Below are 27,820 nucleotides of genomic sequence, written 5' to 3'. Positions count from 1 at the left end.
CCACAGAACAAAACGGGGAAGGGGGGGAAAGGGTCGATGGAAATTTATTTTAAGGTTACATGATAGCATTACTACCACTGTCTCCGCTTGCTGGATCATCACCTTGTCGTGGTGAGTGGGCTTGCATGTTCCTATGACCCCTGTGAATGAAGCCGTCGGGAATATCGTACTCCCAGCAGGGTCCCCCAAGGCGGTAAGGTCAAAGGGAAGGAGCTAGACAAAGAATGATCCAAGAAGTCCTCAACGACAGAACAGGCGGATGATAACAAGTGGTATATTACAACGGCTGTGAAGGCGGATGAAGGCTGCAGCAGATGCGAATCTACCAGTTTGTCGTGACTTCTTTGTGCCATCGGAACAGAGCCCTACTGCGAAGATTGTGCTTTGCAGAAGCTTATGAAAAGCTAGGTCTATCACTCAACATCCAAAAAACCAAAGTGCTGCACCAACAAGTACAAAATAACCCCTCTGCAGTGCCACAACTCCAAGTCAATGGTGTAACGTTGGAGAATGTCAATCACTTCTCTGACCTAGGCAGTTATTTTTCCACAAGGGCCAACATTGATGCAGAAATCCAGCATCGCCTGAGCTCTGCGAGTGCGATTTTCTCCTGATTTAAGTGCAGAGTGTTTGAGGACCGGGACATTCGCAGTGAAACCAAGATGCTTGTTTACAAAGCTATTGTACTGCCAACCTTACTGTATGCTTGTAAAACATGGACCACTTATAAATGCCATCTCCAACTTCTCAAAAGATTCCATCAACGGTGTCTCCGAAAAATTTAACAGATCACTTGGGAAGACAGGCGAACTAATATCAGTGTACTGGAAGAAGCAAAGATCATAAGTGTTGAAGCAATGGTTCTTCAACATCAACTTTGTTGGACTGGTCATGTTGTGCGGATGCCTGATGATCGTCTTCCAAAGCAACTACCGTATTTTTCGCGCCATTGGACGCACCGGACCATAGGACGCACCGGACCATAGGAGGGGGAGAACAGGGAATTTCCCCCCCCCTTGTTCTCCCCCTCTAAAACAAAGTGCGTTCAAGGTACATTCACCAGAGCTTATGGGGCTGGCGGTGGGGCGAAGCACTGCTTTCCCCCACCGCCAGCCTCAAAGATCCCTGAAGCCTTTGGAGCGCAGCGCCCCGCTGCCCTGCAGAGGTTTGCGTGCAGCCGTCCCCAAGCTAGAGCAGCGAGACGGAGCCCTCCGACTCGCTGTTCTGGCTTGGGAACAGCCTTGCTAGCTTCTGCAGGACAGCGGGGTGAAGGCACCCCACTGCCCTGCAGAAGTTTGCGCGCAGCCGTCCCCAAGCTAGAGCAGCGAGACGGAGCGCTCCGCAGTGCTCCGTCTTCCTGTTCTGGCTTTGGACTTAGCGGCGCAGCCTTCATTCGCTCTATAGGACGCACACACATTTCCCCTTAATTTTTGGAGGGGAAAATGTGCGTCCTATAGAACGAAAAATACAGTACTCTATTCAGAACTTAAAAATGGAAAGCGTAATGCTGGTTGTCAACAAAAGAGGTTTAAAGATGGTATCAAGGCAAATCTAAAAAAAGGTTGTATAAACACTGACAACTGGAAAACACTGGCCTGCGAGCCCTCCAGTTGGAGAACAGCCTTTACCAAAGGTGTCATGGACTTTAAAGACACTTGAACTCAGGCCGCAAGGGAGAAGCGTGCCAAGAGGAAGTCATGCTTGGCAAATCCACACGCGATCAACTCCCGCCTGGAAACCAATGTCCCCACTGTGGAAGGACGCATGGATCCAGAATTGGCCTCCACAGTCACTTATGGACTCATTCTTAAAACCGTGTTTATGGAAGACAATCTTACTCGGCTATGAGTGATCGCCAAAGAAGACTACTACTACTGCTTTACTATTTGGGGTTTTCAATGGATTGTGATCTTAACCCTTGGCTTATCTTTGTTTTGACATTTTATTTATCCTGATTATGTCTGTTTTTCTTCTTTAATAAATTGCCTTTTAAAAGGAACCAGAATATAGGTTTCGCAAGCTGGAACCGAGGGGGCCCCAACACCACTGCGCTACTCCTCGCCTCCTCAGAGACAGAGGCCCCACCCTTTAACTGCCGCCGGTTTGGAAAGACGAGCGCAGTATTTACTAACGACGCCTACTGTAACGTCCTTTTTTTTGCAGTGCTTCATGGGAAATGCAGTCGATAGCGGGCCGACTTTTCCTCAAGAGCGAGGATCGCGGCCGCCAGGAACTGCAACTCCCAGCAAGCCCCGCGGCCGGCGTTGTCCAGCCTGTGGCGCTGGGAGCAGGGAGGATGGCGGCAGGTTTGTAAAAGGTCTGGCGGGTGTATTCGCTGCGGAGTAGCAGCCCGATAGGAGGGCGGGGGGAGGTTGGCACTCGTGGAAGTTTAGGTTTCTTCTTACGCCGCTGTGAGGTAATTTGGGGTCTCCCCAAATATCTGCGGAAATCGTCTTACTAGATTAGTCGGTCTCCAGAGGCCGCTTTCTTTCCTTAGTTTTGTCTTCTGTGTATGTCTGTCCGTTGTGTTTTATTCTCCACTTTCCCTACACTCTGTATTTATGGGCTGTTGCCTTTTAATATGAGAGAAGCACAGGAGGTGTTGCCGTCTGTGACCCTGGCTGAGGCTCAGCCCAGTTGTGGCTTCTCTGATATATATATACTAAATGTTTTGTCTCTGCCTGTGTTAAGCCTAGGCGCTTATTTATTTCAAAAATTATACACTTCCCACACACCCGTCTTTGCGATAACGAAAGCTGAGGTGGCTTTCAATTAAAAATCACAAATGGCAATAAAATTAGAAGCAATACCAGCTGTGAGTCCTGATTCTTAAAACTTGTTGTTTCCTGTTTAGTTTAATAATAATTTTATTATTTCTCCCCTCCCCTCCAAAAAAAATCTGGCTAGGTTTCCCCAGCTACTCTGAGCAGCTTCCAGCGGAATATAAAAACATAATAAAACGTTAAAAACATCAGATGTCTTCTAAAAGTTGTGCACTTCTTAATCTCCGTGACATCTGAAGAGAGGATGTTACTGCCGAGGCCTCTGCCTGGTTCCCTGTAACTTCTGTTCTCACATTGAGGGAACCAGCAGACCTTCAGAGGAGGACCTCAGTGTCCTGGCTAATTGATGAGGGGTGGAGACGCTCCTTCAGGTACACTGGGCCGAGGCCATTTAGGGTTTTAAAGGTCAGCACCAACACTTTGAATTGTGCTCGGAAATGTACTGGGAGCCAGTGAAGATCCTTTAGGACCAGTATTATATAGTTATCTATGTTATACAGTTCTGTTTTCTGTAATCCAATATCTGATGAGGGTTGATATTTCCAAAACCACTGAGATTGTTTCAGGAAACTTAGTTGAGAATTTTAAAGTCAAATTGAAAACTTCTTAATGGTGGCTCTGAGTTTTTTATGTTTTATGTGTTTAATATGTCTGGATTATAATTTTTTATAGATTTAATTGTTTAAATTATGCTGGGAAAGGCTGAATGAATGAGTAGTATTAGTCTTTTTTTGTTAAGTTTTATTTGCTGTTATAATCTGAATTAATGTTATAATACAAATTAATGATTGCCTAGCCTGCCTCATATTTCATGTAAACAAGACTGAAGGACCAGGCTGGTTCTATCTGGGCTCTAAGTGAACACTGTCAAGCAAAGAATGATGGATTCTGTGTATCCACTTGATAAATCTTTGTTTTATTGTACAGGTACTGAAGTTGGGTATCAAAGACCTTGGCCAGCGATATAGATTAGTTAAGGTTGGACTACTACAATTATTTCCCAGATGGCCACCTCTACAGATTTGAATTGGGAAGAAAACTTGATCGCACACTGGATGTCTAATGCTCCCCGTGCTGGAGTTATATTAAATCCTGCTTTCCATAGTTTGAAAACCACTAGAGCGCTCAGTATTGACGATGCCTCACCAGGTATTTCAAGTAATTCACTACACAGTTCAAGCAGCATTTCTTTAAGTGAAAACTCGATACAGATTCAGCAAGCTGTTGCATTGAACAGTCCTTGTGGGGACAAGTTGGATGTATCCCAAACACTTTCTCCAATTTCATTTGCTAAGGAGGAGCAAATGCTAATTGTTAAAGATGCTCCAGGTCAGTGGGTAGCCCTGCAAAGTGATACTGAATGTGATCAGCTGGATGGTCTGGATGAAGAATGTTGTACTGATCTACTTCTTCAAAAGCTTGAGCAGGTAAAAAAAAGTGCCTTTATTTACACCTATTATTTATTCTGTCTAGAAAAAAAAGCAGTATTTTCACAAGTCAGTACTGCACAATTTGTGACCCAATAAGCTGAACTTGCATACTGAACCCCATGAAACTATGATGGTTGCAGTTGTGCTATTCACTACTATATTCTGGCTTTGCTAAGGAGGCAGTTTAGCTTATCCTTTGGCAGGTACATTTATGAAACAATGTTGTTTTGCTTGAGACTGGTAGGCTTTCCTGATGAATTGAGGCTTGGATTTCAGTATGGTATTGCAATGCCTATTTGTCTATTTTATTTGTAGCTGTATACTAATATGTAATTGTACAGTCCAAATGGCACTTGTTGGACTTGGGCCCTAGTGTAAATTGTGGTCACTTTAGTGTATTCTGATGTGCCTGTAAACTATTTTCTTACAAATAAAGATTAGATTAATTGCTCTAATATGCGAGTTCTAATAATGTATTTGGCTTCTTAGCTCAAAGGACTGCAACAGCACAAGCAGGAACAGCTGAAAAGACAGCAAATGGAGCAAATTCAAAGGCTAATGGAAGAACAACAGAAACTACTTTCAATGGTCTCTGAGCAGCAAACACATACTGGTAAGGGGACATGCTGAAATTGTCTTTACAACTGTGGCATGGTTAAAACAGACAGAAATAGATAAGGTTTTTTATGCCTGGACAGTGCTAAAATACATAAACATTGCTTAGTCAAATAGTTATTTGGTCAGGAATTCTTGTATCAAATCAGAATTGGTACCAGGGGCTGCTTTCCATATTACAGCTTCCCAATAAGGATCTGTCCTTGCAAGTTCCTCTTGCATCTTTAAAATTAGTATTTATTGGGATGTTGCTCAAGCTCTGAGACAGACTCCATTTGGGTGCTGCTAATGTTTGCAGGTCATTTTCTTTTGCTTGTATAAACTGACATGCCCAAGTTGCATTTTAAGGACAGAATGAACATTGTGGGATTTCACTGGTGCTGGGAAATCATATTGTTTAGAATAGTTTTCTTTAATCTTCAACCCACCATGCTGAGTACAGTCCATAAGCCATTTTTTTGTGGCCTGCCAGTGGTCTGACATCTCCTCTTGCCCCTTTTTTGTGTTTGCAAGGCCAGATAGGCAGCAAAAACAGGAGGCTTGCTGAGCCCTTAGTGGGCCACTGCATAGCTGGTGATTGTGCTTAGCTCAGTGGGTCACAAGATACACCAATCTGTTCTAAAAAGAGATGCAATACTCATGATGACAATATTGACTACTGACTACCAAGAAATGGAAGCTTCTAGTTATTTTGACGAGCTTGATCACAGATGAAGTAAACAAATAGTGGAATATACAGTGGATATTACAAAATCCTCAACCAGAAGTTTTGCAGTTGTTTCTTCTTATCCATCTTTTGCTACATGGATAGTTGGCAACTGCATGCCTAAAGCATTGTGAGGTTTCAGGCTTTCTTGATAATGGTTCTAAAAATCCTGTTACTGGCAGAATACATAAAGACAGGAAAAACCACACCCTTTCTGCTATTTCTCCACATAAGTAATACAAATATCCTCTGCTATGGTTTTCTGTTTAACTGTAAGGCTTTCGTGTAATGGAAGATTGCTTGAGTCAAAGATGTGATCATCCATCTCACTCGCCTCCTGTGCCGTCTCTTCCACCACATCGCAATGGAGACAGTGTTTATTGGAACAGTGGGCCTTGCATTCCTTCTCCTGTTGAACAAAAGGATTCTCTTCAAAAATCCAAGAATGGCCAAATATTGAAGGGAACCATCTCTGCAGATCCTTTTTGTGAGAGAGAGACTTTAGATTTGTCTTTCAAAATGCAGAATGAATTGAAGGTTGAAGACCAAAGTGACATTTCAGGTAAAACATTCATCTAACTAAACTAATTATTAATACTGCCTGTATGAATACTAATATCAGAGGTTTTTGTAAAGATTGCTGAGAACATATAAATATTGAGGTCCAGAAATGTGCTTGCTGCTGCTGAGCATGTTCTTTAATTCTGGTGAGATGCTGCTTTTTCTCCAGAGTTTCAAGCAGTGCAAAGGAATCTTCCAGACCCACCACTGAACATCAGTGGAACCTCAGGTTGCGAATGAGATCCGTGCGGGAGGCACGTTCGCAACCCACAGTGCTGCGTCTGCACACGCGTGTGACACGATTTGGCCCTTCTGCGCATGCGCAAAGCGCGATTTAGTGCTTCTGCACATGTGTGAGTGCCAAAACCTGGAAGTAACCCGTTCTGGTACTTCCAGGATCGGCGCGTCCATAACCCGAAAATGCGCAACCCGCAGTGTTCGCAACCCGAGGTATGACTGTATTTTGCTTCTTTCTGAGCCTTTTCAAGGCATAAGGCGTATGAAATTTCTCCCCACTCCTAACTCTATAGTGCTAAGAGCTGAGGAGGAGAGGGACTCCCCCCCCCCAGTAGCACTGGGCCTCAGAGAAGCTCAGAGCACCTTTGATGCTCATAGTGGTAACACAGAATAAGACACTTCCTGTCCTCCTTGGAGGGGGGGGGTGAGTATCAGTCCATTAGCAAGCAATTATTTGGTTGGTTATTAAGGACAATCAAATTTTTAAGATCACTTTAATACTACTTTTCAGCCATCTTCTGTAATAGTAGTAGTAGTAGTAAATGCATTGGGCACAATTCATTCATGCTATGGACACAGGAGGCCCAACAGGGCTCAGCAATAACCTCACTCCAGGTTACAGGCAGTAACATGGGCTTTATAGGGAAGGGGAAATTTTTGTAGGGTAGACGTATTCTAAGCAAATACATAAAATCATTGGTAAGCATGGAGACAGAGGATATGATTAAATGTTATAGGTGTAATCAGGAAACCTAACAGGGTTCAATATAAAGTGGTGCAGTTCTTATGTTCACATCATGACCTCGGAAATATTTTAAATAGCCATGTAAAGTAAATATTGCACATGGGGTGAGGGCTTGTTAGGCGAATTAATGGTATATTTCAGACCATCTATTGAGTTGGATGGTGAGCTGAGCTGAGATTTAACTTTCTGGATCATAATTGTAGCAACTGAGCTACACCAAATACCTTCATTCAGTTGGAGATAAAACACATTGTTGTTTTGCATCGGAGATCATATATATTGTCAAGAGCCAGCGGACCTTCCTATTTAAAGTGTGAAGAACTTTATTCATTAAAAGAGCTTCTGGATTTGCAGTTGTTGTAAAGATATGGCTGAAAGATAAATTGACTGGCTAGACAATGACAAAGGGACTGATTAAAATCAAGTTCCAGGTTCCTGCTGCAATTGTGACACAGGTGTATGTAGGCAGGTGTAACTTTTGGGACTGGTGCCTGAGTTTGCTTATTTTCCTCTTCATTCCCTGTGCTTTCCTTTTGTTGTGTTTGAATTGTAAGCATGTGGGCAGGCACTGTTTTTATTTTATTTCTGTGCCAAGGCATCTTACATATATACAAAAATAAAACTTTAAACTACAATATCCCTACAATACAACATATATGTCTGTGTTGTTCTTACGTAAACTACTCTAATGTCTGCTCAACTTAGAAGTTGAGAAAAAAATCTTAAATATTAGTGAGCTAGTAAACTGGTACTTTGAGTAGAAATTGGCTGTGTCTTGAATAAGGACTTGATCAAACAAAGAAAAGCAAGGTTTGTAACTTGAATGAAGGGTGGGCGGGCGGGAGGGCTTATCTCCTCTGGCTTCATGCCAGCTGATTGAAATGTCAAGTTTTTTCTTTATTTTGCAGGAGAAAATAGTCAGATTCTGGAGCAAAATCTACTTGGAAATGCAGATGGTGACATTAGTTGTAAAAGCACCAGGGATGCAGAGACCTCTGAAAGCCGGACTGGAGGGAAGTGCTTGGAAACACCCAATGCTGAGGAAAGGTGAGTTTGTATGCAAAATGGCCTTGATACCCAGTGAACAACCCCCCACTTCCCAAAAAAGAAACCCAGTTGTGAAGGTAGAAAACTAGCAGTGGCAACTACCCAGTGTATTGCACAGAGTGTCATATGTACAATGACCTGAAAGTTGGACAGAAGTTGTGGGTGTATGCTTGTTCTCCGAGAGTCAGGAGCACACTGCACAAGATTTCTATCCCCTTGAGACCAAGGTAGCTAACCTGGAGAAAATGAAAGAGGTCTTTGAGACATAGTTGAGGTGTCTTATTATCAGGGTCCTCTTCTGTTATGGGGAATGAGGGTCTATGGGGAAGGAGGTTGTCATTCTTAGAAAGAGGGATGTGATTCCTTTTAATAATAATAATAATAATAATAATAATTAATAATAATTTATTTATTTGTACCCTGCCCATCTGGCTGGGTTTCCCCAGCCACTCTGGGCAGCTTCCAACAAAGATTAAAAATACATTAAAATGTCACACATTAAAAACTTCCCTGAACAAGGCTGCCTTCAGATGTCTTCTAAATGTCAGGTAGTTGTTTATCTCTTTGACATCTGATGGGAGAGCATTCCACAGGGCAGGCACCACTACCGAGAAAGCCCTCTGCCTGGTTCTCTGTAGCTTTGCTTCTCGCAGTGAAGGAACCACCAGAAGGCCCTTGGCGCTGGACCTCAGCGTCCGGGCAGAACGATGGGGGTGGAGACGCTCCTTCAGGTATACTGGGCTGAGGCCGTTTAGGGCTTTAAAAGTCAACACCAACACTTTGAAGGGATCCATTCCTTTATGATGAACCAATATCCTGTATTTTATAAGATCTGACAATAAAATGTGAGTCTCTTGCAATAGACCTGTTGCTGCTAGTATTCAAGAAAGAAAACAGACATTTGAAGAGTTCCTAGAAGAGCAGATACAACTAGAAGAACAACGGCTGAGCCAAAAAGGAAATAAAAAGGTTAGTAATTAGAAATGCTTCTTGCAGTGATATATAAAATGTATAACAACTGTGAGAATAAGTTCCTGCTTCACTTATGTTGGTTTCACTCTTGTAGGTGCAACACATGAAATTCCAGACTTCCCAAAAAGTTTTATATGAGTACCTTGATAGAGCAAGCAAAACACATAAATAGAAATATAAGAAAATGAAAAGGTCTTTTTGTTTTTGTTTTTTAGGACTCTGAAAGATCAACATTCCAGACACCAGTTGCAAAACGACCCTTTCTAAAACGAGGTGAAGGTTTAAGGAGGTTTGCTGGTGCAAAATCCAAAGCAGCTAATCAGAAAGAAAGCAAAGTAACTCATCTTAATGCATCAGAAGTAAAAAACTCAGTTAAAGCAGACAAGCCACAGCTTCACCGGAAAACAGCCACTTCAAATAAAGAACAAACTTCTGACAATTTTGTGTCTAAAAATGGTAATCAGAATGGTAAAATGAAGAAAGCTCCAGCTCTTCCCGCTCGAAAAACAGCAGTGCTCAGAACTTGTGCTGGGAAAGCTATCCCTTTGTCTACAAGACGAAATCCCAGTGAAAGGAAATCTGGACAACTCAGAGAGTTTGCCAAGTCAGAAATAAATGGTGAAAGAGAAAAGAATAAAGATAATATAATGGCACTTGCAAAGCTGGATGAAATTGGCTGTGAGTTACCCAAAGAAAAGTATGCGCAACCAGCACAAGTGACCAAACATCTTACAAATTCCTCTGAAAAAGACCTAGACCTCTCTTTTGAACTTTCTTTCCAGAAGAAATTGGAAAACTGGGATACTGAAAAGGAAAAAGAGGAAATTGAATTGGATGAATTTTTGTTTCTAGAGCAGGCTGCTGATGAAATCTCTTTTGCCAGCAATTCCTCACTTATTGTAAGGATCTTGGATCAAGGCCAGCAGATTTCTACAGGGCGCAGACTGTCTTCTACTCCCGTTAAATCAAGGCAGCAACAACAGCAGATAAATGTGCAGGACGCTACAGCTGTAGAGAACAGAAATGGAGACGCATGTGTTTCCCAACCAGCAAACAATGAGAAGGACAGAGGGATGATCACTGAATCCCAGGCACCTGAAATGCTGAAGGATCATCAAAATAAAATTGACAGTAAAATACTTCAAGCTTTCCCCACTGAGTTTCAAGGTTTTGGAGACACTGAGTGGGACGAAGATAAATTTGGTGAAAGTAGTGATGTGACTTTGGGGTCTGAGGAGGAATTTGAGACTACCATAAAGCCTGCTGAGAGAGCTAAAAAGTTTGATTTGAGTCATAGAGGTGACAGTCCTGAATTTTCAGAGTACAAAGAAGGCACAAATAGAGATGCCAGCCTTGGCTTACTGGAAAAAAATGTTGGTAGTATCCAGTGTAGCAAGATAAACAAGGGTTCTGAATTTCAAACTGTGTGTTGTGCAAATGGAAATCAAGTTGATTTTGATGACGAAACATCGTGGACGGACTTTGACGAGAATGGGAGTCGGTGTGCCCAAGTACCAAATGATGACTTGGTTATTAAAGGACCATTGTCCCCTGACGGTTCAGCTACGAATGAGGCATTTTTTCCAGATAAAAGGATCAAGAGGAAGATTGCCGTAGCAAAGAAAGGGGATGTTCTGCTCAGGCAAATTGTGGCAGACAGTGAGGCAGTTGCACCCCCCACAACAGATCTGATGCTGAAGCTCTTTCCTTCTCTGAGGCCCAAACAGAAGGTAGAGGCACAGCAAAGACATGATGCCAAACCCAATGTGTCTCAGGAAGAATCAGGAGGTAAGCAAGAGGGATAAATGAGCATTGAGCATAATAATCAGTCCCATAAATCTCCTCAATAGCAGTAGTAATCTTCAAAGCCTATATCCCTCTGTCCTGCTCTTCAGCTTGCATTCTCAGGGTTTTAGATTCTTAAACAAATTGCCAAGCAATTTATTGGAGCCAATTTGCTTTTCAGACTGGTTTCTATTGTAATGGCTACAGTTTTATGTGTTTTAAGCCCATTTATTTCATCCAGTCTTACAGCGACTCGCTCATAGTTTCAGTCTGGATATGTATGTGTAAAAGCTGACCTGGAAGTCAGCAGAGTTGGCTTTAAAACTCCTATAAAGATGGCAAAGATCAGAGAGGGTGGGAAACTGGTAAAACGTTACCACACAACAGTATGGTGCATACATTGACATTGGTGCATCAAACATTGTGCACTTGTTCTTTGTCAGGAGACACAGCTCGTTCCCAGCTATTGAGAGAGAAACTTGTTGAATTGGAAGTTGAAATCGAACGGTTTAGGGAAGAAAATGCGTCCCTCACAAAACTTCGAGAAGAGCGTGAGAAGGCTTTGGAGAAGTTCAGGTAACTTAAAGAGCCTGTCTGATTTCTATCCTGTTGGTGGGAAGCTGATTTAACCTAGAGCAGGCTTGCCACTTAGGACCCACCTGGAGAAGAGGAGGTTAAGGGGTGATATGATAGCCATGTTCAAATATATAAAAGGATGTCACATAGAGGAGGGAGAAAGGTTGTTTTCTGCTGCTCCGGAGAAGCGGACACGGAGCAATGGATCAAAACTACAAGAAAGAAGATTCCACCTAAACATTAGGAAGAACTTCCTGACAGTAAGAGCTGTTCGACAGTGGAATTTGCTGCCAAGGAGTGTGGTGGAGTCTCCTACTTTGGAGGTCTTTAAGCAGAGGCTTGACAACCATATGTCAGGAGTGCTCTGATGGTGTTTCCTGCTTGGCAGGGGGTTGGACTCGATGGCCCTTGTGGTCTCTTCCAACTCTATGATTCTATGATTCTATGATTCTATGACCTGCCATCTGTGACAGCCCATTCATTTAAAATAAATCCATCCTTTCCTGTTAAAAAGCTCAAGGTGGCTAACAATGTATAAAAAATAAATAAAACCCACATCACTAGAAGCAGCAAGAAACAAAAAGATAAAAGGCGGCGATTGAAAACAAGTGCATATTCTCAAGTGATAAAAACATTTCAATGCAGCTAAGACAGTCTGGTGCAGAAGCTTAAAATGACCCCCCCCCCCAAAAAAAAAACCACCCCTCTAATAAGCAGGAAGGAAGGTTTTAATGAAGTGATGGGAAGAGTTTTCTTTGTGGGGGTCTTTCATAACCTGGGTGGAGGCCACTGAAATGGTTATGGCCTGGTTCTACTGGGGGCCCTCTTCCGGGTGCCAACTAAGCATAGTTCGGGGGAATGCACAAGAGGGCGTAAGATATTAACAGACGAGTGGGTTCATACAGGACTAGGTTGCCCTTCAGTTATCCTGGTCCCAAACCATGAAGGGCTTTAAAGTTGCCACCAGCACTTAGAATTGGGACAAGATACAAGTTGGAAGCCAGAGTAGTTGTTTCAATAAGAGAGTCACATACTCTGGTGAACCACTGAGCTGCCATGTTTTGTACCAGTTACAGGTTTCTGGACTTTCTTAATAATGAGGCCCTATGCAGAAGGCATAGTAGTCCAGCTGTGAAGCATGTGTTTAAAATGGCATGCAGGACAATGTGCAAGCCAGTGGGATCCATAGCCCAGAGGCAGAATAGTACCTAGAAATACCATCCCTTAATATTAAATCTCAAAAATACTGACATCTAGATAACAGTTGATAACAATGCAATTGACTAATTCAGCTGCAATAAAAGATGCCAGAGACAATGCATCATACAGGGCTAATATAATTTGGTAGTTTGCAAACAATAAACTAAGTCATGCAGCTATTTATACTGGGCAGCTGGAAATTACCGATTTTGCTAACCAAGAAATATTGTGGAATTTCTGAAGATATGGCCTGTTGGTTTACTGGGATTTATGTAGAGAGCCAAGAAGGATGACGTAAGAAAGCATGTGGTTTGTTATAGCAACAGTGCCTGGTGGTTGTGTTCTAGGAGAGCTTTTTAAAAATATACTATATGGGGTAGCTTGTGGAGCTAACAACCCTAAGTTATAATGTTATCAGTAAAACATACAATTTTTCAAGGAGCAGCATTTTTTGCTGTTCTGAAATAATTACTGTAAATTTTCAGGAAAGAAGTTGCTGACTTTGAACAACAGAAAGCCAAAGAGCTTACTCGAATAGAAGAATTTAAAAAAGAAGAAACAAGAAAGCTGCAAAAAGAACGTAAAGTTTTTGAGAAGTATGCACAGGCAGCTAGAGCTATTCCAGATAAAAAGGAACGGGATGAAATTCAGGTATGAATGCAGGGGAAAACCTATATGGTTACTTTGATTGGGATCAGATTTACTGGTTGTTGATTTAAGATGAAGAATGTCCACTGAGTAATTTTATTACAGGTATTGCATTTATTACTGCAGTGTAAAGTGATTTGTCTTTTTCTTCAGTTTGTGTATTTTAACATAGTAGCAAATGACCTGCTTGCATGTTGTTTTCTCAAGGCTTTGAAGCAGCAAATGGCAACCTTGCAGGAAGATTTAAAAAGAAGAGAGACAAAATGGTCAACAACCCACATACGTCTTAGAGACCAGATAGAGGCCTTAACTAGGGAGAATGTGCAACTACGGGAAGAGATCAAAATTATGGAACGATTTCGTTTGGATGCTTGGAAGAGAAAAGAAGCATCTATAAACAAGAAGAAAACTGGCTGTGATAAGAAAGCAGAGTCGGCAGTAAGGTTTCTTTCCCCCTTCTATCTCTTTTCAGGCGTAAAAGTGGTAGTGTGGTTAATGTGTCACACTCAGACTGGGAGACGTAGGTTCAAATCCCCACTCAGTCATGAAGCTCACACTTTCTCTGCCTAACCTATTTCCCAGGGTTGCTGTAACAATAAGAGTTGCGGGGAGGAAAAACACACCTGAAACTTTCCTGAAAAGGATGAATTAAGGAAAAACAAACTACCCAGGCACCTTAGGTTGCACAAATTTGACTTACATTTGCGTACTTGTCATTATTGAGAGTCAGGCTGATGTTTTTGAGCCCTGGCATAGGCAAACTCCGGCCCTCCAGATGTTTAGGACTACAGTCCCCATCATCCCTAGCTAACAGGACCAGTGATCAGGATGAGAATTGTAGTCCCAAACATCTGGAGGGCTGGAGTTTTCTATGCCTGCATTAGTCTGTCTCTTTTGGTAGGAGAGTTTTGTGTGTGCAGCTGTTAAGGTAGAATAATTAATGTGGAACTGCTGGGACAGAACTTTTCAACTTTTTTTGATTTGATAAGCTGCCTTCATTTCTAAAGTGTTTGAGCGAGTATCCGGAGTCATGTGAGCACACTTTTCCTCCTCACTAGTGCTCCCCCAATCCAAATCTGCTCTGGAGGATTCCTCAACTGTTCAGGGCACATGTTGGCAGGTTGTGGGGAAAAGAGTGAGAAGTCCACTTGGGTAGCTGGCCACTGTTGGCTTTCACTCTATATTATATATTACTGAACAGCTCTCAGGCACACAGTTCCAAGTATGAATAAGCAAAAGTGCATACATGTTGTAAACAGCTTCCTACCATATTGACTTTAGTTTTATGTTGCAAATAGCTTTGTGAACTTACCGTATTTTTTGCCCTATAGGACGCATTTCCCCCCCTCCAAAAATGAAGGGGAAATGTGTGTGCGTCCTATGGGGCGGATACAGGCTTTCGCTGAAGCCTGGAGAGCGAGAGGAGTTGGTGCGCACCGCCCCCTCTCGCTCTCCAGGCTTCAGGAAGCTCTGCGCAACCCTCGGGAGACTAGCGCGACTTAGCGCCGGGCTCCCAAGGGTTGCGCAGAGCTGCCTGCGCTCCTGGGCTTCCCGGAGAGCTGCCTGCATTCTGAAGCCTGGGGTGCACTGAAGAGCGCGCCCGGGCTTCGCGCAGCTCTCCACAAGCCTGGGGAGACCAGCGCGGCTCCCTAGGCTTGCGGATAGCAGGCTGTTCTGGGGGCTGGGGTCGGGGGAAGCTCGGGCTTCCCCCGCGCCAGTCCCGTGCCTGGGGGGGGGGATAATTCCCCCCCTTTATTCCCCCCCAAAACTAGGTGCGTCCTATGGGGCAAAAAATACGGTAATTTTGAAAAGTGGTGTATAAATATGGTAAAATAATCACATTTTACTTTTCGGGGAAAAGGTTTGTGTTCCTGAATATTATCATTGTAGCATTTTAACAAAAAAAAAATCTCAATATGCCCCTGCTTTACATCCCCCCCCCCCAGCACTCTCCAGCTATATTGCAAAAAAACCAGACTCTGCCTTCAATTCCTCAAGCAGAAAAGAGCAGCAAGATGAATGGCAAAAGTGATCTGTCATCAGAAGGTAACTATACTTAGGATACAGTACCATTTCTAGTAAGCAGCAATATGACATTTTATATGCAAGTCTGCATGTTACATACCTTGTCATTCTAACACTTCAGCTACCTCCAAACCCACCCCCCCTCTTACTGGTATGTTTTACAGTAATTTACCCAAGAAGCAGTAATGCCACTGATAATATTTAGTGTGGGCCTCAAATTAAATAAGAGGTAGCAGAAAATTTGAGAGGGATGTACCTACCTCCTCCCCATGTCCTAGGAAATATAAAATATTAGAATCATATTTTTATTATTGTTTGAAATAGGAAGACCCTGTGCAAAATTTAAACTAGCAGCTGCACCTGAAGAGAGTTGCTTGAACAATGTGGCAGTGACTTTTGAAGATTCCTCCAAAGCATTTATGGCTGTAAGTAAAGTACGAGAATGTTGGCTCCTGGTTTCATAAGGCAGCCTAGGGCCTTGGATAGAAATGTTTAAGCTGTGTAATAGATAGCCAAAACTGACCCAAGGATGATTGCAGCATCAAGGAAGTAAGAAAACGCTGGGGAGGTTGCTATGTTAAATCTCCTCTTGCTCTTCTTGACTGTTCGTGCTGCTCCTTTGGTTGAGAAATAACCCATTTTTTATGGATTAAATTTATATTCAGTATAAAGGTATGAAAGGTTATAGATATTAAATTCTAGGGAAAACAGTGTTACATTCTCATTTAAAGAATGTAGGATACTGTAGTTGTATAATAGATTTTAGTCCCGTTTTGCTATTGGCATCTTTTCTCTGCAGAACAGGAATAGAGCATGCCTTCAGGTGTAGTATTTTGTGGGATGAGCACAGTCCAGGAAATTTAGGTTTGCACATTTAAACCATGGCAGACACATCATTGTGAAAGGGGTCCTGTAATGATAGTCTGAAGACCATTTCAGTAGAGGATTTCAGTTTACATGAATGAAGCTTGTCTTGTAGAGAAGTTCCCAGATTGTCACCATTTAATGCCCCCAGTAATATGATTTGCCTCTCAAGACAAATTTATACAGTTTTGCCCACCTCCCATTTCAGAATTTACCTGGTAATGGAACTGTTGAATCGTCACCATCGCTAAGTCCTGATTCATCAGACAGTGAAGACGAAATAGAGAGTGAAGCCAATCATCCTGATGGAAAGGTAGTAAGTTGTTGTTTTTTCTAGCGCATGGCTGGGGGAACCTGTGGCTCTCCAGATGCTGCTGGACTCAAACTTCCTTTGGGGCCAGCCAACATGGTCAAGTTCCATGGGAATTGTCATCAAAATCAGGAGGGCAGCAGGTTTCCCATCCCTGCTCTGAAGCGATTCCAGAAAGTAATATCGGGAGAACATTGCTATGTAAAGGAAATGCTTGCTCTTTCTTGCCTCAGAAAGGATGGCCAGTTCCATACCTGCACCACCTATGAAAGTGCAGTGCTGCTGCTGCTATGCTTGGGAGCCTTTTTGGATCTGAACTAGATGTTTATGCCATTCTGCCTAATTTTCAGAATGGAGCCCAAAGAATGCAGGGAAAAATAAGAGGTGGTAACTATTTATGTATTTTTCATATTCATATACCACTTAACTACTATCGTATCTAAGTACTGTACAAGAAATAAAAAATCAGAAAAGGTGAAAATTGGTTAAAACTGTAAACCAGACTTAAAGTGTCCTGGAATAAAAGTATGGAAGTTCAGGGAGCTTCACCAAATTGGGCCTGCAATACTAAATGCATGGCTTCCATCTTTGCCACAGTAGACCCACTAAAAATGACTCTGCCAAAGACCGCAGTGATTGGGCAGGGATTAGGCGGTCCTGTCAAGGCCCTTGTACAGTGGTACCTCGCAAGACGAAAAACGTGCAAGACGAAAGAGTTTTCCGTTTTTTGAGTCGTTCCACAAGACGAATTTCCCTATGGGCTTGCTTCGCAAGATGAAACGTCTTGCGAGTTCTTGCGAGTTTGTTTCCTTTTTCTTAAAGCCGCTAAGCCGTTAATAGCCGCTAAGCCGCTAATAGGCATGCTTCACAAGACGAAAATACCGCAAGACGAAGAGACTCGTGGAACGGATTAATTTCGTCTTGCGAGGCACCACTGTAAATAAAAACAGTCTTCTCAATACAGTTTTGCTGAATTTCATGCTGAATTTAGGTCCAGTCCCTATTATGCAGAGGAAACCAAATTGCCTACTTTTATACAGTCTTGCAGCTGTTTCCCATGCATTTGCATAATACTCAAGGTTGGGTCATGCTCAGCCACAGTTAATGGCTATGCCCCACAGCAAATGTGGGAATGAACCTCAGGCTTGTATGATCTTTCTCAGTCCACAGAGAAACGCTTGTGCTTATGTGAAGGCCTAACTCAAGAGTAATCTGCCTACAGAAAGGGGGTGGGATGGCCCGGGGCTGCTGATTCTTCTAGACCTGTCAGCAGCCTTCAACATGGTTGATCATGAACTCCTGGACCACTGCCTTGCCGACGTGGGGATCCAGGGCACAGTCCTTCAATGGCTGCGCTTGTTTCTCTCTGGTCGGGGACAGAGGGTGGCGCTTGGGGGGAGGGGGAATTGTCATCGCGTCACTCCTTGGTGTGTGGAGTGCCTCAGGGTGCGATACTTTCCCTGATGCTTTTTAACATCTTTATGCGCCCCCTCGCCCAGCTTGTCCAGAGTTTTGGGCTGGGTTGCCATCAGTATGCCGATGACACCCAACTCTATCTGTTGATGGGTGGCCATCCTGACTCGGCCCCAGACACACTGACCAGATGTTTGGAAGCTGTGGGTGGATGGTTACGTGGGAGCCAGTTGAAGTTAATTCCTTCAAAGACAGAGGTCCTCTGGCTGGGACGGGACAATATGGGATTGAGGGGGCAACTCCCATCTCTTGCGGGGGTGCAATTAGTGCCAGCACCGTCTGTTAAGAGTTTGGGTGTAATCTAAGATACCTCCCTCTCCATGGAGGTGCAGATTACAGCTATAACAAAGGCGGCATTTTTTCATCTCCGCCAAGCTAAGCAGTTGGCTCCTTACCTCTCTCGCCCTGACCTAGCCACTGTGATCCATGCTCACTCTATGTGGGGCTGCCCTTGAGACTGACCCAGAAACTCCAGCGGGTGCAGAATGCCGCGGCGAGACTCCTTACGGGGTCTTCACTGCGAGATCACATTCACCCGGTGCTATACCAGCTGCACTGGCTCCCGGTGGAGTACAGGATCAGGTTTAAGGTGCTGGTTTTAATCTTTAAAGACCTATACGGCCTAGGACCCTCGTAGCTACGCGACCGCCTCTCCTGGTATGTCCTACAGAGGAACTTATGCTCTTCAAACAAAAACATCCTGAAGTTCCCAGGCCACAGAGAGGTTAGGCTGGCCTCAACTAGAGCCAGGGCTTTTTCGGCTGTGGCTCCAATCTGGTGGAACGCTCTGTCACAAGAGACTGGGCCCTGCGGGACTTGACATCTTTCCGCAGGGCCTGCAAGACAGAGCTGTTCCACCAGGCCTTTGGTCAGGGCACAGCCTGATTCCCTCCTTTGGCAATCTTCACAGAACTTTAGCTTAATGGTTGCCATCAATTCGATTTTAATTAATTTTTATAATGAAATGTTTTTAGAATGTTGCACTATTTTATTGTTGTTAGCCGCCCTGAGCCCGGCTTCGGCTGGGGAGGGCGGGATATAAATAAAATTTATTATTATTATTATTCTTTTGAGTGTGTGTGGCCCACTCATGTAAGCTGCAATCAAATAAATAAGAAAAATCCTACATCCAATTTCTGGGCCTCTGGATTTGTGAAGCATGCCCCATACTCTTGAATTTCTAAGGGCACCGTATTTAGAAGTGGGAGGGATACTATCCCTTATTATCAGATAAGCTCTGTTTGGGTTTGTTTGTTTTGGCCTCTTCCCCTTTCTTATTCTCTGCTTGGCTTAGTCTGTAGAAATTCAGTCAGAATTGTTACGATATATGCTTTTATTTCACTTCTTTCAGGTTGAAAAGATTTTTAAAAATGGATCCCACCTGATTATTTTCCCCAATGGCACACGGAAAGAAGTGAGCTGTGATGGGAAGACTACAACTGTAACCTTCTTTAATGGGGATGTAAAGCAAGTTCTGGATGATCGGAGAGTGGTATGTATCCAGTAAGAAGTATGTGCCATTCAGATATGGACAGAAGGTTCTATTCATGCTAAATCTGTTAACTCTTCTCAACAGATATACTATTATGCAGATGCCAAGACTACGCACACCACCTACCCCTCAGGCTTAGAGGTCCTACATTTCTCAAATGGACAAATAGGTAAACGGAGACCTGGCTGTCTTTCTTGTAGCCATTTAGGGAAGTTTTTAATATTTAATGCTATATTGTTTTTAACACTCGACTGGGAGCCGCCCAGAGTGGCTGGTGAAACTCAGCCAATGGGTGGGGTATTAATAATAAATTAATATATTTTTATTGTACTGCTCTATAAATTGCTGTGTGTTTGTGTGTATTGGTGGCACACCATTAAATTTCAAGAACTACCGTATTTTTCGCCCTATAGGATGCAATTTTTCCCATTCAAAAATGAAGGGAAAATGTGTGTGCGTCCTATGGAGCGAATGCAGGCATTCGCTGAAGCCTGGAGAGCGAGAGGCGTTGGTGTGGTGCACCGACCCCTCTCGCTCTCCAGGCTTCAGGAAGCTATCCGCAAGCCTTGCACGCCCGGGAGAGTTCCCACGGGCTCGCAAGGCTTGCGGGCAACAGCCTGTTCTAGTGGCTGGGGACGGGGGAAGCTCGGGCTTCCCCCGCCCCCAGCCCCGCAAGCAAGCTCCGGGAGCGATGGCGAGGTTGCACAACCTTGCCATTGCTCTCAGCCCCCAGGCTAAAAACGAAGCCAGGACAGTGAGCGGGATCCATCACACTCGTTGTCATTGCTTCTTTGCTCTTTGGGGCTCGGGGGGGGGGGGGCTCTCCCACGGCTAGTGTATAGCAGCCTGTTCTGGGGGCTGGGGTCGGGGGAAGCTCGGGCTTCCCCCGCCCCAGCCCCGCACCTGGGGGGGAAAATATTTTTTTCCCCTTTATTCCCCCCCCCCCAAATAAGTGCATCCTATGGGCTGGTGCGTCCTATAGGGCAAAAAATACAGTACTTACAAGGCGTATCAGTATTCTGACATGAGGTATGCTCGTTCATTCCTTGCAGAAAAGCATTTTCCAGATGGAAGGAAAGAGATTGTATTCCCTGATCAAACCATTAAGAATGTGTACACGGATGGGCGAGAAATGACCATTTTCCCTGATGGCACCATTGTCCGCACACAGCAGTAAGATTTATTTTCATAAAACTATTTTAAGTGTTAAGTTTGGACTGCATTTACTGCAGCCCTATAGAAAAAGTAAAGGTAAAGGTATCCCTGACCATTAGGTCCAATCGCAGACAACTCTGGGGTTGCGGCGCTCATCTCGCTCTATAGGCCGAGGGAGCTGGCGTTTGTCCACAGACAGCTTCCAGGTCATGGGGCCAGCAGGACTAAGCTGCTTCTGGCGAACCAGGGCAGCGCACGGAAATGCTGTTTACCTTCCCGCTGGAGCGGTACCTATTTATCTACCTGCATTTTTGACGTGCTGGGACCGAGCAACGGGAGCTCACCCCATCGTGGGGATTCGAACCACCAACCTTCTGATCGGCAAGCCCTAGGCTCTGTGGTTTAGACCACAGCACCAACCGTGTCCTATATAGAAAAAGTAGTGACTCACATTAAGAATGCCTTTTGAGGAAACAAGACTGTGGAGGAAGAGAAAGGCTGTCAAGAACAAAATCTTCAGTGCTGACTGTGTTATGACAGTCTTTATGCTACCCTTACCCAGTCTGGCCAGCTGCAGGAGTACAAGATGATAATCTCAGCAATTTAAGAATACTTCCTGTGTAGGCCAAGATTTGTTATGCTGAAAGTACACATTGGGAAGAACCCAAATGATATGAGGCAGAGATGCTGCTTAAAGTTACATTTTAAGTAGGTAGGCTGTAGTAGGTATGGCAGTTAGAACAATTAGCTGCATTCTTAATTGTACCTCCCAGCAGAATTTAGCTATAACATTACATCGGTTTTAAAGGTTGCCTTTCTATTTTAAGGGATGGAAGCAAGGTTATCGAGTTCAGTAATGGCCAGCAAGAAGTGCATACAGCCCATTTCAAGAGACGGGAGTATCCAGACGGTACCGTTAAGACAATGTATGCCGATGGACGCCAAGAAACGCAGTATGCTTCGGGTCGAGTTAGAGTTAAAGATAAGGATGGTGAGATTATTGTGGACACCATCCTCTAAAAGTTCATATTTTGTTCAGGTCTTAATATTTATCCATGTTTTCTCTTCTGAGAAAATGTTTGTAAAGGTTGTACATAGTAAAAATGTTTTGTCAATAAACTTGTTTTTAAAGATTAAGGCTATTCCTACTCATACAAGTCCTAATATGTAAATAGCAATACATTTCAAAAATGACACTTAAACTTTCTGTTTCTTGTTTTCGGACAACTTGTTGCCAAAGCAGGTTATAACCATTTTGAAGCAATCATACACACTTCGTTCCTTTTTACAGTAAGCCCACATCTTACACTTATTTAACCTAATAAACCAACACAAGCAAGATGTTTTCTGCTTCAAGAACAATTTTTAATGAACATCCTTTAGTACTTGCACAAAGCAAGTATTACAACAACTTGCAACAAAAAAGGTAACCACTTATCAGGGAACAAACAAACAAATCCAAATGAAATCTCTTTATTCTGGTATTGTTTTCATCTAATGATCTGCATCTGAAAAACAAACAAACAAAATTTCAAAGCCTGCAACCCTTGCCTTGATGTTGTAGTATTAAAATGTTACATGCTCTCCCATGGCAAAAAAGCCAAGGTGGGCAACTGGCATCACCACTTGCTGCATGCTTTGCTACACTAATTCTGACAGGAGATGAGGCTGAGGGTCACATTTCTTTCAAGGTAACCTTTACCTGGCTGCATTTTTAGACTTTCAAATCTCTTCCCTCCTATTCCTAGCAGGGGCTCAGACTCCAAGCTTTTAATTTAAGGAGAGTGTCTATCCCTCTTAAGCAAAATATGAAGCAAAATCTGCAAGCACCTGTCTAAACAATTTCTATGAAATGAGCAAGTCTTGCCGCTCGTCTGTTTTTCACCAGTAAGTCAAGTCAGAGCTGCGACTGATGAATTGCTTGAGGTCCTAAAGAGCTTGTTTTCTCAGCCCCTTTAATGCACTTTCCCTCCTTTTATTTTCTAAGCAGAAATTTAACACATTAACGCTTGTACAGAAATACAATTATAGGAAAAACTTCACCATGGCCAAACTCTCATTTTGTTTAGCCATACACCCCATAATAGCCACTGTGCGGCTGGCACCTTGAGCACTCTCAAAATTCAAAATGTGTCTTTCGCTCCAAAAACGTTGGTAACTTCTGTTTATGAAAATGCTAGTTATACTTATTCTGTTCTATGACAAATTGGCATGCAAAAATTCTATTGGTTGAGTTACTAATGCAGGTATATAATTTTAAAATCTGGACATCTGTTGAAGTTGTCCGTTTTTCATTAGTTTGCCTACTGCTTCTAAGCAGCATTTGCAACAATTTCCAAAATTATTTCAGAACGTATTTCCCTAAATGCCAGTTGCTGGTATTTGCAGGTGGGGGGAGAGCACACATTCAGAATCTGGCTGTCTACAGTGAGAACCGAGCGCTGGACGAGAGGGTTCTGATCCAGTAGGACTCTTCCTACGTTTTTAAAAATGCCCTCTCGATACAATCTTTCATTTTTAAAAGCCTTTATTTTCTTATTGAGACTACAAAATGAACCATCTTAAAACTGATAAAATACAAATATGTCTATGCAATTCCTGTTTGGGGATTGTGAGTGGCAGAGTTTTCACTGTTTTAACTCAGTGGTGCCTTTACATGCCTACCCCAAGACCTTCTGGTGAAGGGTAGGAATTCAGATACTTCTCTAGCAGTTGTTTTATTAATCTCTGGTTCTTCGCATTTGACAACCAATAGTAGGCCATTCCACCAAGCTACATGGATTGTTTCCATCCTGGCCAGTTATTGTAAGAACTGCAACGGTACTAAAAGTGCCAGCCTTTCCCTTCCCTCATTACTTTTTCCTTTTATCTTTTAGACTGTAACCTTGAGGACAAGGGCAGTCTTTGTGTTTCTACTGATCTGCAAGCTCCCTTGTGACCCTTTAAAGTCGAAGAGTAGGACAAAAAAGCTTTTAATAGATGAAATTGAGTGTGCTTACCAGTCACTAAATTAATTCAGCAAATCCCATTTCTACTAGTTTCATGTGAACTAGGTGCCCATCTTCATATACAAACACGGTATGCTCTGGTGAATGCGTCTGCAAGTAAGATATACGGCCAACGTCAACAGGCAACTTTTGAGAATCAGTACATATTAGAGTTTCCAAAACTATACAATGATAAGAGTTCTAAACTTCTGTACTTGGCTATCCAAATCTTGTCTGCTTCCTAAGCAAAACTCAATTATAGAGAGGAGGCACACAGCTGGAGTGAGTTTGATGAAACCATTCCAAGACGGAATTGTAGGCTTTCACTAAGGAGTGTTCTGAGAGGATGCTGACATCCCCCCGCCTCACAAAAAGCCCCAAATATGGAAATGTTGTTTTACAGGCAACATTTATCATTCTTGCACAGACTATAGTATTTAATTTAAAAAAAACCAGTAGAAATTGGTATAACAGGCCCCCCGCCCGCACAAACCTTCGTTTTGTCTAATGTGAAACATGAATGGCTGGCTGTATAAAGTTGTCAACTTTTATGCGTAGTGCAGTGCCTGCAGCTTTTTTAAAGTTACATAAATAAATACCTGTCGAGAATGGGAAAAGGTAGTGGAGGATGGGGGGGGGAGTGATTGAAGAGGGGACAGGAAAGCGCAGCTGAGATACATTCATGGGGGGGGGGCAGCAAGTTGCAGAATAATAAGCCTTATGAATGAAAGAACAGGACTGGGCTAAAGCTTGCCCCCCCCCCCCAGTCCTCTAAAAATCATTCAAAGGAAATCATATGAATGAGATAGCAAGAATTAAAGTACTGGTTCAAACTGGCCTTGGAACTTAATTTGTGTACAGGAGACCCTCAACTTACATGGGGGCTGCGTTCCAGGGATAGTGTGAAAAGCCAAAATCTTTTGTATAGTCGAAACACAATGGGTTCAATGGAGGGTGGGAGTGCTGTTCTTTTCCCCCAGACACCCTCCCCCTTTTAATTTTTTTAAAATCAAGAACGTAAAGCTGAATATGTGCAAGTTAAATATGTGTAAGTTGCAAGTTACTTGTATTTATTTATTGCAGTCCTATCCCACCAAAAGGATCCCAGGGTGATAAACAATGAAACAGCAAAATAATACTGTTTTCTTTTTAAAACATTTTAAAAGATCAAATATCCTGACAGCCAAGTAATTTCAAGGTTGCCGGGTGAACAGGAACCTTTTAAAATTCCACCTGAATACTGAAAGTGGGAAAGGGAATTTACAGTTAAGTCTGTGGATGGGAAGAGTTGGCTGGGATAAAATAAGGGAAGACTTTACCAGTGAAGAAGCATAGAGATTTTTCCCTTGGAAGCAGTCTATCATGGTCCACAATGCTTCCATGCTCCATTCGGAACAATACGGGATTTTTGTGTGTGACTCACACAAAGCTGGTTTAAATCCAGCCAGCAGAACTTTGAAGGCTTGAGCAGGGTACTGCATGAACTCAGGAGGAAGCTGACGTAACCTGAGGCAAAATTAAAGTCAGTGAATAACCCTATTCAAGATGGCAGCCTACAAGCAATTTGTTAGCTGCTACAAAGTGGTGGTAAAATGATGTTAATATGTATATTCTGTACAGACCAATGTCCGATCTTAGTTTCACCTGTCTTGAATAGCAATTTGCACTAATACATGAGCAATGTATAGATTTACCTGCTTGTGGGCACTGTTTCGCTGGATCCATAGTCAACAAATTCCACCATAATCGAAAGAGGATTGCATTCATGAATTGAGATGAGCTTTGCCCGATACCAGAAGCCATCACTGTACTTTGCAAGGCAAGGCATGTCTAACGAAGGGAGAAAAGCTGTTTAAATTTCAGCACCCAATACTGCAACATGGGGGGTTAACCTGTATCTGGCTCCCAAGTTTTATGCACCCCCCCATTGCTTTTTTAAAATAATGTTAATTTGCAGAGGTTTTCTAAACTGACTGCTCTCATAAGTTCTCTACTGTGATACCAAAAGGTTCTGTGCCCCCAAATGTTTACCAATTCTTTTTTAAAAAAGGGTTTTTGACCATGCCCACTTTGATATGCAGAGGGTTGATCATGGTTGAGTGAAGTCCTCCAGCTGAAAAAGGGTACCCCCTCCTATAACCATTTATATTGCATCGTGGATCACCTTTTGCTAAGCAAAACTGGGAAGGCATTAAATAAAATCATCCAAAGGAATTGATTTAGGCTTGCATTCTACGTCCTACTGATCTTCCAACATTCAGCTTCATTGGATGGCTCCCTTGCTATCACATCTCATAATAGTAGAAACTGTAAAGTTTTGCAGATGGCTACTGTGTGCCAGAAACACTCCATGGCTGTCACCCCCTTTCCCAGTCATCACAATCTGGTTTTTTTTTATGTCCTGCAAGAAGTGGAGTGTCAGCTAAACCCACTTGAGAGACTTCCAACACCCGAAGGAGAACAGAATAACACACGTCAAAACACCCTACTATATTTTAATAAATACTTTCTATAGTTTAATGGAGCCCAGTATTTATCATGAGATACTTTCATGATTAGTGATGCCTCAGCTAAATTATTGCAACCTCATGGTACAGTAGCACCTCGGGTTAAGTACTTAATTCGTCCTGGAGGTCCATTCTTAACCTGAAACTGTTCTTAACCTGAAGCACCACTTTAGCTAATGGGGCCTCCTGCTGCTGCCGCACCGCTGGAGCACGATTTCTGTTCTCATCCTGAAGCAGAGTTCTTAACCCAAGGTACTATTTCTGGGTTAGCGGAGTCTTTAACCTGAAGAGTATGTAACCTGAAGCGTAGGTAACCCGAGGTACCACTGTACTAGCATCACTACACTATCTGAAGTTCAGCAGAAACTCAGAGAATTCATTGCATAGTTTTTTTATAGCAACAAGCATAAATGAACAGCTTTCAGGAGTTTATATACTGTGAATCACCCTGAGATCTAGGGGTACAGGGCGGTGTACAAATTTAATAAATAAGTCGGTTTTCTCTTATTTGATTCTGAATGCAAGGAGACCGTAGAGAAGTTTTGTTCTAAAGTAGTTAAGTAACTTTTCACCTTCAATTACAAAATGTATAAATGCAAATTGCCAAGAAATAATACAGTGGACGCTTGGGTTGTGAACGTGATCCGTGCGGGATCTGTGCATGCGCTGGTTGTGATCTGGCACTTCTGTGCATGCGTGACCGCCGAAACCGGGAAGTAACTCGTTCCGGTACTTCCGGGTTTCGGCAGTCCGTAACCTGAAAAAAAGCAACCTGAAGCGTCTGTAACCCGAGGTATGACTGTATACCTTTCCGAAAATCAGTTAGGAAAGGGATGGACTCCAAGTTCTGATTACACCGTCTCAAGGCATGGTCTAGAGTTTCAACATCCCCACTGACTTCTGTATCATCTTCATGCTTGGGACTGTCTCGCTGATCAATGGTAATGTACACCTAGGGCACAGTAATTGGTGTCATATATCAAAAATATGTATCAAAGATCTTGAAGTGAGAGCATCGTCCAACATACAGGATGGACCAGCCTCCCAGTTTTAACTACAGTATCTGAATGGAATCAATACTAGAAATACTAGCAATTGCCCATGGCAAGTGCCCATAAGCCATAGACAGCTTCTTAGGAAGTCTTATGTCATGCTTCGAAAGCTATCATTATACATCTCAAACAATGGATGTAACTATTTATGAAGAATCCTAATTCTCACAAGTTCAAGTTCTAAAACGCAGGATGCGCTGCTGTGAAAGGATGCAATTACAACAGACCCGATAACAGCAAAAATATTTACTTCACCACGATACCTCATTAGGTGACACAACATGTGTTACTTTAATTGGAAAAAGTTCTCCAAGAACAGGCAGTGACGGCGAGATATAGGGTGGCAGCAGGGGAGTATCTACTTCAGACATCAGTAACTCCTAAAAAAAAAGGAGGAAGCAGGAAATCTTTACGTGCCTAGAGATGCAAGCAGCAGCAATATGAGCTGTGCACAGAGAATGACAAGGAATGCAAGCTGGGTGCACATGAATGAAGTTGGTGCCAGTGATGTCATGGAGACTATTCTGTGCAAGACTCACTATTCAGATTGGTGTGCTATTGGGGGAGCAAGGAATGGAGCTTGTTTGTGCCGTTTTAAAATGCTGGGGAAATGCAGTATGATGCATTTCATTAAAGATGTCCAATTTGGG

The 27,820-nt window shown here is 42.9% G+C and overlaps 2 protein-coding genes across 6 annotated transcripts in view; one reads left to right on the top strand and one right to left on the bottom strand.

Annotated features, from left to right (window-relative positions):
* Nucleotides 1-27,820, bottom strand: part of RNF17 (ring finger protein 17) — a 107,247-nt gene that overhangs the window by 41,904 nt on the left and 37,523 nt on the right. For 2 of the 3 annotated variants that reach the window (XM_082220390.1, XM_082220391.1), the window contains 6 exons: nucleotides 27,434-27,550; nucleotides 26,926-27,070; nucleotides 25,306-25,441; nucleotides 24,931-25,117; nucleotides 23,624-23,722; nucleotides 21,968-22,132 (listed from right to left, as the gene is read on the bottom strand). The exons of the other annotated variant lie outside the window; for it this stretch is intronic. In XM_082220390.1, the coding sequence (XP_082076516.1) occupies nucleotides 23,630-23,722; nucleotides 24,931-25,117; nucleotides 25,306-25,441; nucleotides 26,926-27,070; nucleotides 27,434-27,550 (678 nt within the window). In that variant the 3' untranslated portion in view covers nucleotides 21,968-22,132; nucleotides 23,624-23,629. Of the gene's footprint in view, nucleotides 1-21,967; nucleotides 22,133-23,623; nucleotides 23,723-24,930; nucleotides 25,118-25,305; nucleotides 25,442-26,925; nucleotides 27,071-27,433; nucleotides 27,551-27,820 lie in introns of those variants that run through there. 3 annotated transcript variants of the gene reach the window in all.
* On the top strand, nucleotides 1,903-21,761 carry CPAP (centrosome assembly and centriole elongation protein). 3 transcript variants are annotated; one of them, XM_082220393.1, is made up of 17 exons: nucleotides 1,903-2,306; nucleotides 3,711-4,210; nucleotides 4,703-4,826; nucleotides 5,812-6,096; nucleotides 7,986-8,124; nucleotides 8,988-9,093; nucleotides 9,312-10,884; nucleotides 11,325-11,457; nucleotides 13,143-13,308; nucleotides 13,513-13,743; nucleotides 15,252-15,351; nucleotides 15,655-15,755; nucleotides 16,403-16,507; nucleotides 19,329-19,469; nucleotides 19,554-19,638; nucleotides 20,522-20,642; nucleotides 21,452-21,761. In XM_082220393.1, exons 2-17 carry the CDS (start codon nucleotides 3,788-3,790, stop codon nucleotides 21,642-21,644), a joined length of 4,026 nt encoding a protein of 1,341 aa, XP_082076519.1. In that variant the 5' UTR covers nucleotides 1,903-2,306; nucleotides 3,711-3,787; the 3' UTR covers nucleotides 21,645-21,761. The 3 variants fall into 3 exon arrangements, with proteins under 3 accessions (XP_082076519.1, XP_082076520.1, XP_082076521.1); XM_082220394.1 differs by having other exon boundaries at nucleotides 1,903-2,317; XM_082220395.1 differs by lacking the exon at nucleotides 1,903-2,306 and adding an exon at nucleotides 2,353-2,416.

This window comes from Podarcis vaucheri, assembly GCF_965113315.1.
Source record: "Podarcis vaucheri genome assembly, chromosome: 4".
Taxonomy (NCBI): Eukaryota; Metazoa; Chordata; class Lepidosauria; order Squamata; family Lacertidae; genus Podarcis; species Podarcis vaucheri.
Note: the sequence above shows the minus strand (reverse complement) of the source record. Positions and strands in the feature narration are given on the sequence as shown.

What these genes read in the sequence shown, in the direction of transcription:
- CPAP (XM_082220393.1), top strand. Translation starts at nt 3,788, where the DNA reads ATGGCCACCTCTACAGATTTGAATTGGGAAGAAAACTTGATCGCACAC. An exon ending in TGAGCAGCAAACACATACTG is followed by an intron (nt 4,827 to 5,811) that starts GTAAGGGGACAT and finishes TTTAACTGTAAG; the next exon opens with GCTTTCGTGTAATGGAAGAT. An exon ending in ACACCCAATGCTGAGGAAAG is followed by an intron (nt 8,125 to 8,987) that starts GTGAGTTTGTAT and finishes CTCTTGCAATAG; the next exon opens with ACCTGTTGCTGCTAGTATTC.